The sequence below is a fragment of the Marmota monax genome, unplaced genomic scaffold (assembly GCF_021218885.2).
Source record: "Marmota monax isolate L192 unplaced genomic scaffold, Marmota_monax_Labrador192_F-V1.1 WCK01_AAM20220418_F8-fsc00011, whole genome shotgun sequence".
Classification (NCBI taxonomy): Eukaryota; Metazoa; Chordata; class Mammalia; order Rodentia; family Sciuridae; genus Marmota; species Marmota monax.
The window spans coordinates 4,414,598-4,426,844 of record NW_026693082.1 but is presented as its reverse complement, the minus strand read 5'-3'; the positions used below and the strand labels follow the sequence as shown (position 1 = coordinate 4,426,844).

At 39.3% G+C, this 12,247-nt stretch overlaps 1 protein-coding gene across 3 annotated transcripts in view; it reads right to left on the bottom strand.

Moving 5' to 3' along the window:
* Nucleotides 1-12,247, bottom strand: part of Mtus2 (microtubule associated scaffold protein 2) — a 595,926-nt gene that overhangs the window by 184,473 nt on the left and 399,206 nt on the right. For all 3 annotated transcript variants that reach the window (XM_046454223.2, XM_046454224.2, XM_046454225.2), the window contains one exon: nt 3,950-4,111. In XM_046454223.2, the coding sequence (XP_046310179.1) occupies nt 3,950-4,111 (162 nt within the window). The remainder of the gene's footprint in view (nt 1-3,949; nt 4,112-12,247) is intronic.

Below are 12,247 nucleotides of genomic sequence, written 5' to 3'. Positions count from 1 at the left end.
TAGCAGCACAATTCACAATAGCAAGACTGTGGAACCAACCTAGATGCCCTTCAATAGACGAATGGATAAAAAAAATGTGGCAGTTATACACAATGGAATATTACTCTGCATTAAAAAATGACAAAATCATAGAATTTGCAGGGAAATGGATGGCATTAGAACAGATTATGCTAAGTGAAGCTAGCCAATCCCTAAAAAACAAATGCCAAATGTTTTCTTTGATATAAGGAAAGTAACTAAGAACAGAGTTGGGAGGAAGAGCATGAGAAGAAGATTAACATTAAACAGGGGTGAGAGGTGGGAGGGAAAAGGAAAGAAAAGGGAAATTGCATGGAAATGGAAGCAGACCCTCATGGTTATACAAAATTACATACAAGAGGAAGTGAGGGGAAAAGGGGAAAAAAACAAGGGGGAGAAATGAATTACAGTAGATGGGGTAGTGAGAGAAGATGGGAGGGGAGGGGATGGGGGATAGTAGAGGATAGGAAAGGCAGCAGAATACAACAGACACTAGTATAGCAATATGTAAAACAGTGGATGTGTAACTGATGTGATTCTGCAATCTGTATACGGGGTAAATATGGGAGTTCATAACCCACTTGAATCAAAGTGTGAAATATGATTTGTTAAGAACTATGTAATGTTTTGAACAACCAACAATAAAAATTTTAAAAAAAGAAAAAAAAAAGATTACTTGTGTTATCTTCTGGCAAATAAACTGGACTACATTTTCCCTATGTTTGGAGACTTTGTATGAATCTTAATTTTAAAATGATGGACTAATTAATCTGGGGGAGGAAATTTCAAGGCAGCACCACATTCACTCAGTGGCATGGATGTTGTTGGCAGCTTTTAGCCAGGTTTCATGTGAGAATTAGGAGCAAGAGATAGAGATAAAAGGATTTTACAATTTGCAATTTGGCCAGAAGAGTGGATGTAAAGCTGGGGCCACTGAAGGTGTGTTTAAAGAGATTATAGTTCCTAAAGAGATGCTAAGTACTTTGTATAGAGACAATTGGAAAGCCAACTCAAGGGCACCTTTTTAAGGAATTTGCAGGACCATACCTACTTCAGGTTCCAGGATGTAGAAGGAAAAATTATTTTGAGAAGAGATTGTGGGGGTGCCCTTCTTGCATAGAGGGTCCTAGGAAGTTGTTCATACTGAGCCACACACTCAGAAGAAACTACAGACATGATTCCCAGGGGCCCAGGCATTGTGTGAGCTGGCAGCAAACTTTGTCATCATTCACATGATATTGGTTCTGCAGGAATGCAGGATGCTCAAGTTAAGGGATCATGGAAGCTTCCACTGAGATTTCAAAGGGAGGGGAAGTCAGCCAAAGTGTAGTTAGGTGGAGTCCTTTTAGGCTGCCCCCGGGAGGGTGATTTGTGAAGTTGCAAAGGTAAAGCCGAAGCTGGAATGGAGACACCAGTAATTAAGAAATGCTACTATTGTGGACCATGGACTATTTGCTGAAAGAAGCTGCTGGCTGCAGAGAGACTCAGACTAAAAGAGAGTCCCTTCACTCTGCAACCAGCAAGGCCAAAGGGGTGGGCTGTCAAAGCCCTTTGGAAATAACACCTCACAGCCAAGTATCCTAGACGCTTACAAGGAATTAAGGGACCTGTTTGCCTGACTGGGTTTAGGTCTTTCCTCAGCCCCATCCCTTCTTTCTATGCCCCTATTTCTCCCATTTGGAATGGGAATTTTTGTGTCACTGTATATTGGATATGTGTAACTTGTTTTTGGTTTTCAAGGGGTTCAAGGTCAAGAGTTTTTATTGTCTCTCAGAAGAGACTTTGGGCTTGGACTTTTGGGCAAGGCTGGAACTGTGAAGACTATGGGACTCATGGAGAGGGACTAAATGCGTTTTGCATTGTGAGAGGGATACAGACTTTGAGACCCAGGGATGCAGGGTTATGGTTTAGATATGAGGTGTCCCCTAAAACTCTTGCATGATACATTAATGATTGGTTTGTGAGAATTATAACCTTATCTAACTGGATGGTAACTGTAGGCAGGTGAGGTATGGCTAGAGGAAGTGGGTCACTGGGATGTTCCTTGGAAAGGTGACTCTTCCCTGTGTCCTCTCCCTTCTTCCCCCTCTCTCTGCTTCCTGACGCTGCCATGAGATGAGTAGCTCTCCTTCTTGGGGCTCTTCCCTTATGATGTGTTACCTCATCTTGGGTCCAGAACAATATGGTTGGCTATAGACTGAGACCTCTGAAACTGTGTGTCCCAAATAAACTTCCCCTCCTCTAAATTGTTCTTTGGTTACAATGATGAAAAGCTAACTAAAGCACCACTCCCAAGTAGAGAGATTCGAGTGGAAACAAACATTGCAGCGTCCTTGCAAAGGAATCTAGAGATACCTACGGGTGATTTAAACAAAGTGAGCTAATTCCTGGGAATTGATCTCATGCAAAGAATGCTGCCCATTGAAGGTTACTTACTGCAGCACTGATCATCAAGGCAAACACCCACGACAAAGAGAATGCCCATTTAGCAGGGAATGGTTGAATAAATCATGCTATATCCCCACCCCGGCAACCATTGAAACGAATAGCTATATCATTAATTTGAAGGTATTTCTATGATATATTGAGTAAGAAATGCAACATGTAGAAAAATGGGTATATAGATTGAGTATCCCTTATTCAAAATATTTGGAACCAGAAATGTTTCAGATTTTATTTTAAAAAAGATTTTGGAATATTTGCATACAGATAATATCTTGGGAATGTGACTCAAGTCTAAATATGAAATTAATTTGTGTTTCATACATACCTCATACTCATAGCCTGAAGGTAATTCTATACAACACTGTTAGTGTGCCTGAGGTTTTTTTTCTTTTGTTTGTTTTTTCACCCTTGTTTTGTCTGCAACCCATCACATGAAGACAGGTGGGAATGTTCTACTTGTGGCATTTTATCAGTGTTCATAAAGTTTCAGATTTTGAAGCACACTGGATTTCAGACAAGGGATGCTCAATCTGTAATGCCATCACATTTTTAAAAGCTCATAAAATACATATGTGTGTATGTGTGTTGATATGTGTGTGTGTGTGTATGTGTATATATATATATATATATATACATATATATATACATACATACATAAATATATATGATTATATTCACAGAAGAAAAATTTGGAGAAGAAAATACCAGAGTGAACCATCTACAGTGGATCGGGGCTCAACACACACTCTGCCTTCCTGATAACATGTCTCCTATAGCCCAGATGATGGAAAGCTGACAATATGCTCAGATGTCCCTGCTGGTGACAGATGCACTGTGTGAGACAAGGCAGGAGAAAGCACAGGAGGGGCCACACCTGGATGGCCTTGGCAGAGTCTACAGAAATGCCTTCCTTTCCCTCATCTTTACATAACTGAGTTCCCCATGTCCGGTCACTTGCTTCCTGGCACTGGAGAGGCAGGACACAGGGCTCCATGTTGCCAGCATAGCATGGCTCTCCATCCAACCTGTTGCAGTAGAAGCCAATCCCTGGGTCCTGCCCAGTTTTGGGGGTGTGAGCCTGGAGCCAGAAGGTGGCAGCAGTGCTAAGTGAGGTTTGGGGCTCATCCTGGAGGCACAGCCTGGAGCTCGCTTATGCCCCCGCCTTTCTAATGATCTCATAAGCGCTCGCTTCCCTGAGCCAAATGCCAGTCAGCTTAAAATAGCTTTATTCTTGCTTTCTGAAATCAAGACTGTGATTCAAAGGGTTACTAGACAGGGGGAAGACGGGAGGCGGTTGAGGATTTCAACATATGAACATATGAAAGCACCTTGAAAACAAGAGCATTATTATTAATTTTAAATGCCCTTTAAGACTCATCTGTCATCTCACTTAAATAACTGATGTACACAGGGACTTTCAAAAGCCTTTTCACGAAAGCAGAAAGGGCACTCTGCCATGGAGCCTCTCCAGGACAGAAAGTCTTACCAGCAGGTGCAGAAGTAGACTTCGGCGCTGGAAGTAAACTCCTGCGGGGTGTTGTCACACTGGAGGATGCCGGAGGGGTCACTCGGCTGGCCCCCTTGGGTGTGTCCTTAGAAGGCAGAGCTGCCTTCAGAGCTGGCTGTTCTTCATTCCCAAAGGTTGAACCTGTGGGAGGCAGGGAGGCAGACAGTGTGTTAATTATAACTTCATGAAAAATGGATGACCCCCTTGCCTTTGGCACGTGCCAGCCAATCCTAAGCCTGCCATCTGCTGTAGAACTTGACCTCATTCTAAGTGAGTGGCCTTGAAAAGTATTTCTCTGGAACAGATATAGAAAAGGACTCCCTTTAGCTACTGCTTAAATGTCTGTCACTCAAATCCCCTGCACCAAAGGGGGCTCCACAAAAGCCAAGAGCTGCCTCTCTTCTTTGAAGAGAAGTTGCTTGTGTACGTGGAGATAAGCATTGACAGGATGACTCACAGAAGGATGAGCATCCCCTTTTTGAAACAAGTGTGAGTGACCCAGGAGAAGTGAGAATAAAAAGACAGTTGTCCCTTGACATCAGCGGGGGATTGGTTCTAGGACCCCTGGGGATTTCAAAACCCGGAGATGCTCAAGTTCCTTATGTAAAATGGTGTGGCATTTATGTAGAACCTACACATATCCTGACATATAAAAATCATTACCCAATGACTTAATGTCTCCAATAAAATGCAAATGCTGTGTATATCATTGTTACGTTGCATGGTTTAGGGAATAAGGATTAAAAAAAAAAAGCCTGGCCATGTTGAGCACAGATGTGACTTTTTCCTAAATACTTTTGATCCATAGTTGGTTAGACCTGCTGACGTGGATAGAGATTGACTATATATACTTGCCCTATTCACCCAGGAAGTTTGTTCAGAGACCCCCAAATTCCTGCTCATTTTGCCTCTAGAACAGGAGGTGTGGGATGAAGGTGGACGATGGTAGCACAAAACCAAGGAATCCCTTTGAAACTCATGGAAGTTATTTGTCTGAAAAGCTGAGGCCTCACCAAGCTGGCCTTCCCAGCAACCTCATTTATTTCAAAGGGAGAAGACATCTATAGATAACTGGATTGGTATTCAGTATAGAGATAGTCTTCCTCTATAGGAAGCTTATTATAATCCTAAAGACCTAGCACGAGATGTGTGGTCCAGATTTAAATATGAAAAGTTGTTGTGGACCAGACTTTATTTCTAGATCTTCTCAAAACTTTTGTGGTCTATATACTTGCAGTTTCTTATCAATGATGCCACCATCAATTCCCTGTTAAAACGTAATCTTTTAAAAATTTCTCTGAGTATAGCTATGAGGTCTAATCTCTAATCTCTTCATGTAGAGAGCCTTAGTATACTGAGGCTACTGCTTGTTTGGAACAAACCTGTCCATTCATAGGACCATGACCATCTACCATGAAAAAAATTAAGCAATGACAGCTGGGAGAAGCACACAGCATTGGAGTGAAAGATTGTTTGTTTTTATCATTTTAAAAGGAGAGTCAGAACATTCTATTTAGATAGGACCTGAACAAAATTGATAGCAATATTAAGATGGCTTTAGTGTTTATAACATACTAGAGTTTCATTCGATAATTTAAAGTAAGAGATTGTTGCTTTTCTCCCTCGGAAGAACTGTTTAAAATTGGTGAGATTTGTGTTGTTTCTAAAAAAAGCATATCCGGAAAGGAAAAATAAAGAATGTGTTACTTCTTAAAACAGAACTTATGTACTGTAGTTCTTTTAAGTTCCGTGCAAGGATTTCAATGCTTCTAAATGTGGCTAAGAAAATGCATTTGACCTCTGCAAGCTGAAAAAATGCACTGAAACCCCACTGAAAGGATTTGCATTGTCCTGGGTGTCAGAAATGAAGCATGCACCTGTTTGCTTCAAACCCAATCAGGAAAAGCAACACCTTCAACTTGCAAAATAGTAAGTCTTATGAGTCTCAATTATCATGCAGGCTTACCAGCCCAGTGCCAGAATCCAGAGAATCTGATTTGTGTGATATTTCAGGTGGGGGTGGGGCTCACCCCCTAGAAATATTCCACATGGGATTATCTGATGTCCAGCCCACTGCTGACATACTGCCAGAATAATCTATTCACTGAAATATGTAGGAGAAGCTTAATCAAGCTCAAACTGTTCACACAGTCTTTTATTTAACAATTTATTAAAATTTCTTAAAAAGAGAAATATTTCATATCATTTGCAGAGTTCAAATGTCCTTTGATCAAGTCCTCTTGCATCTGGCTTCATTTTCTTATATGCAATTTATCATTCAGTGAACGTATCAATTTAGAGATTTGGCTTCTTTCCAGGCTGGGAAGAATTCATCTGGGAAGTGTGTGTTTCTGGGAAGCTATGTACTCCGCTCTCAGGACTTGAAAATACCCAAAACTAAAATACAATAAAGAACTATAAAAACTTTTATTTTGTCCATCACTGTGGGACGCAGCCGGCAATAAACAGATCCACTCTTCAAAAACCAGCTTCAGCTGGCCAGAAATTAAAGCTGCATTATTCAGTAAACGAAAAGCATTCTGAAATTGGAAATGGTTGGTGAATTCTATAAATGTTTCAAGTAGTTCATGACAATGCTGACAACATTAAACTATTCCTTGTTAAGAGGAAGAAAACAACTGGAAATAAGCAAACTGCTTGTGTGAGTCAGAAAAGTGTGCTGGAGAATCGAGACAGCGGCAGTGGTTCATATGGCGAATTCAGTCACCTCATTTCTGGCCAACACTAATCGACTCTAGCCTGAAATTCCCAGGCAATTTATCTACCCTTCCACTTGGTCACAGGGCAGCAGACATCAGCAAGGTGAAATCATGGGAGCAAGCTGACCAGGATGTGAACATCTCCTCTACCTACCACCTCCCTGTACCTCAGTGTCTTCATTCCTAAGTGGGGATCATAGCAACCTACTTCATAGAGCTGTTGTGAGAATGGAAAGAGCTAAAGCAAGGGACTTTTTAAAAAAAGGTTGATGCAACAGTTAATTCAAGAAAATGGTGTCTGGTGTATCGTATGCTCTATATGTTTGTTTATTGCATCCTAATTTTAAGTTTTTCAGATAGTTATTTGATAAATCAGTTTCAATGGAACTTAGAAAGTCTTCAAGGATTGATATAAAGTAGGTTGCTCTAAGTGAGAAGAAAGGAAAGGACTGAGGAAAATCTAACCACACCTTTTGGATGAAGGACTAAAGAGAAGAGCAAGATTATCTTAAAAATATGATGAGCTATTTCAGACATAGAAAGAGGTGAGAATAACAACGCAATGGATTACCGAGATTAAGAAGAACAAAACATCACCAATCCCACAGCCAGTGAAATTGCTTAGACCAAAGGAAGTTGTTCAGCTCTCCGTGATATTCAAAACTGCTTTCCAAGTTGCTTGGTGGGACTCACATTTTGTACAGGTAACTAATGTAGCATCACTGGACTTTAATGCTGGCAGTCAGGTAAACATGATACTAATTTGTTCAAGTTAACATGCTTTTACATCTTTGACAGTAATGGCATTAAGATTTTTTTTCATATAGTTATTGGACATGTAAGCTTTTTATTCCCTAAGATGCTCACTAATAATTTTTTGCCCATTTTCTGCTGGGGTTTTCTGCCTGAAATCTTCAAATATTCTGTATATTAATCTTTTATTGGATATGCATTTCAAATACTTTTTCTATCTGTGGCTTGTTTTCATGTTTACAGTGCCTTAATTGAGAATTTTCTCATCTTAGTGCTACTGATTTTTATCAGACTTTTCTGCTGTACTTTGTGTGTCTCTATGCCGACACCATAAAGATATTCTCCTATGCATTCTTCTAAAACATTTATGTTTTACAATTAGATCATTAGTCCACCTGGAATGGGGCATAGCACAGGGACTGAACTTGTAGATGGTTTCTGCATAGGTAGAAAACTGCCTTGTACATAGTCCATCATCTTCTCAGCAATATCTGCTATAGCCAGATCTTGTATGCCAAGTCTTCATTCAGGCATCATGTATTAGTGTAGGCCAACAAATGACTCAGAAGTCTCAGTAACTTAAAACAATGTTTATTTTGGGATCATGAATCACCTAACACAGGTACTCCAGATGGGTCTGCTGTCCTGGGGAGCTGTCCTCCAGGTTAGGACCCCAGCTCCTTCCACATTGTATTCTTGCCCTACTCTAGGGTTTTCAAAAGAACTTAACATTCAGATGGTAGATGGAGGGAACATACATTGTTCACAGGAGGATTTTATGGGCCCTACCTGAGAGAGGTACATCATTTATGCCTTTAGCCCATTGACTGGGATTCAGTTACAGGAGATCAGTAAGAGAAGCTGGTAAATGTAGTTTAGTTTGTGTCCAAGAGAAAAGGGAAATGTTTTGATGAACGCATATCTCTGCCATATTAGGCCCCATTTCTGAGCTCTCTGTTTTGTTTCATTGATCTATTTGTCTATCGCTATGCCAATGCCATTCTGAATTTATTTACTCTAGTGTAAGATACAAAACAAATGACCCAGCTTTGATCTTTTCCCCTTTAAAACTACCTTGGCTTCCCTTGGCTCTTTATTACTGCATATAGATTCCAGAATATGCTTGTCAAGTTCCATGAAAAAAAAATGGTCAAATTTCAATGAACACAGTTAAGCCTCCCCCCTCCAACTGCAAACTAATGGAAGTACAAGCATAGATATAACTAAGACCAGCAAAATGCTGAAATTAATTATACCCTAGGCACAAAGTTAGATAATGAAGATAAAATGAGGCTAAGAACATAACATAAACAGCAAAACAGGCAGTTCTAAGAGGGGCAGCACTCCATCATAGCTGATCAGACTTATAAAGATTGAAGGAATACTGGCATTTTTATGAATGGGGCTGTCAATACCTCTGTCAGAAAACGTGAAAATATGAGAGACCAAGGAGAACAGAAGTCAATAAATGGTAACTGGGAAGTGTGAGGTAGGGAGAAAAGACAACTTTTTCAACAAACAATCACATGTCATTAAAGGAATTTCTGTATACTATCAACTATTGAGCTGGTTAGTTGGCAGGTCATTCTTCTTATTCCCTTGTTTTCTCCATACAAACAATACTCCCCACATTTCTTACACTATCACCCCAAAATGTAAAGGTATTCCCTGGCCACAGTAACTAAAGGACTATAGCCTCTGGTGTCCTTGCTGTGCCGTCTTTTGTAGATGTCCAAATTATATCATCAACTTACCATTTGGTAGACAAGTTCTCCTTCATTACAGCATAAGAATTTGCAAGGAATAGCAAGTTTATCAAAATCTCATGGGCTTGAATATCTACCTCACACCATAAGCAAAAATGAATTTAAAATATATCAAAGTAAGCTGTTGATTAATATAGCTTTGTGGAGAATTCCTGCTTAGGATGTCCAAGGTTCTAGGTTTGATCCCCATCATGCAAAAATAAATAAATAAATCTTAAAAACAAAATAAAATAATCAAAGACTTAAGTATCATGGCAAAAAGACAAAGACTTTTAGAAAAAAATAGAAGTAAATTTTAATGACCTTGGATTAATCAATGCTTTCTTAGAAGGATATCAAAAGCACATTTAACTTAACAAAATAGATCAACTAGATTTCATTAAAATAATAAAAAAAACTTTAGTGCTTCAGAGGATTATTAATAAAATGAAAAGACAACCCACAGAATTGGAGAAAATATTTTCAAATTATATATGTGATAAAGGTCTAGTGTCCAAAATATATAAATAAATTTTATAAATGCAAAACTGAAAAGACATATATCACAATTTAAAAATGATCATAGGTTTTAAATAGAGAATTCTCCAAATAAGTTATATAAATGGCCAATAAGGTGCCCATTAGGCATTAGGGAAATGTAAGTCCAAATCACAGTGAGATATCACTTTAAGCCCATTAGGATAGCTGTAAGAAAAAATACAGGCAATAAGAAATACTGGTGGGGAGAGGGAAAAGCCAGAAACTTCCTTCACTGATGTGGGATGGTAAAATGGTGCAACTGCTTTGGAAAACAGTCTGGCAGTCAGTGTATAACTCAGTAGTTTGACACCTAGGTTTAGGACCAGGAAAACTGAAAACACACATCCCACAAAAACTTGTACACAAATATTCATAATCATAATAGTCCAAAAGTAGAAACAACTCAAATGTCCACCAACGGCTGAATGGATGAATAGAATGTGGTCTATCGACACAATGGAATGTGATTCAGTACTAAGAAGGAAGGAAGTACTGACCCATGCTACAACACGCATGAGCCTTGAAAGCATTGGGACAAATGAAAGAAGCCAGGCACAAAGGTCACAGAGTATATAATTCCAATTGTATGAAATGTCCAGAAGAGGTAATATAAAAGTAGAGTAGTGGTTGCCAGGGGCTATGGGGAAGTAGGATGGGAAGTAACTGCTAAGGGGGTAGGGTTTCTTTCTAAGGTGATGAATATGTTTGGGAATTAATAGGGATTACCTCACATAACCCTAAAAAAAAAAAAGAAGAAGAAGAAGAGGAAGAAGAACTGTACACTTTAAAAGGGAAAATTGTATGGTGTTTGAATTATACCTTAATTTCGAAAACCATCTTGTCCCAAAGTTGTTCTGTCTCCTGATGGTATATTCTTATATAAGGAATAAAAAAAAAATTACTCAAACTCACTACACATCCCATTCATTACAGGATACTAATCAAGCTCAAAGGAGAAAGAGTGATATTCTATTCATCCCTGGGTCCCTTCATCCTTCTTATCTTCTCTATCAAATTAGGTGTGACTTTGACCCACTCTGATCCAACATTACTGCTATCATTTGAATGTGTACCCTCAAAATCCAGATGTTGGCAAAGTGATTGTGTACAGGTAAAGCCCTTCAGATGATTGGGCCATGAGGCCTCTTCCCTCATGGATGGGATTAAGACCCTTATGAAAGAGCTTCATGAAGCTATGGTCTGCTTACCCTTCTACCTTTTGCCATGTAAGGATACAGCATTCTTATGTTCTGGAGGATGCAGCCCTGATCATACAAACAGAAAAATCTCACCACTTGATCTCAAGTTTCCCAGTCTCCAGGAGATAAACAACTGTTCTTTATCTAGTCTATGGCATTTTGTTACAGCAGCACAAAGCACACTAAGACAACCACAGAGAGAGGAAGGTACATGCAAATTCAGATCAGAAAAGTCTGTGCTAAAGAAAGAGTAGTCTCTCACAGACTTTTGGGCACTAGGAGGGAGGAGGATATATTATATATTCATAGGATACCACAGAGTAATGAGCAGAGCTTACCCAGCCTCCTTACAAGGAAAATCCTAACTATGACTGAAGTCAGGATGAGCACTCAGGGTTCCTGATCCATATTCAATGCTCTTTTTACTTGTTCATTTATTGGGAATGTCAGTTACTGAGCCTGAATTTTAGAAAGAAAAAATAATGCCATGAGGAAAAACTAACCAGACCAAAATGAGGTTTTTTAAGACAGGGGAAAGCTATTGGGGTGGGGGGATCCAGTTATTAATAATATGGGAGCATTCTGAGAAACACGTTTTACTGATTTTGAATATTTATCCATATTATAATGATTAAACTACTCTCTTCACTGACTTAAAAAAAATATCCCAGGCAATCAAGTTGTATAATGTTCTGGTTGCATGATTAGCTAATTGATGCATATTTCATTGATTTAGCAGCATTTACTGCTTAGTGACAAAATTTAGTTTAATTATTAAAGTATCAACTGAATGTTTTACTTCCTACCTTCTGCATATTTTAACCTAGATGTATATGTCTTCTCACATTAAAGAGCTAAAGTAAACAGGCTATCTTGCTATTTCAGCAAAGCTATTTCTTTTTCAAGATGAAATATTCCATCAAGAAAAGTTGAGATTCTATAGCAAAAAAAAAAAAAAAAGGTAAAGTCTTAAATTCTGGACCTTTACTTTAACAAAAGAAAATTATAAAGTCAAATTGTTATGGTTTGGATACGAGGTGTTCCCCAAAAGCTCCTGTGTAAATGTCAGAATTCTCAGAGGCAAAATAATTGGATTGTGAGAGCACCTTAAATATGAGCAGGTGCTCCCTGTAGAAAGAAGCTTGTGGCGCTGGCTTGGTGTGCCCTGGGTACCAAGTCCTGGGTACTAGACCATCCTAGTTTGAATGAACCGATTGGGTGGTTAACTGTAGGCAGGTGGGATGGGGCTGGAGGAGGTGGGGGGCGTGCATCCTGGAAGGGTTCATCTTCTCTGTGGTCTCTTTCCTTTCTTTCTCTCTG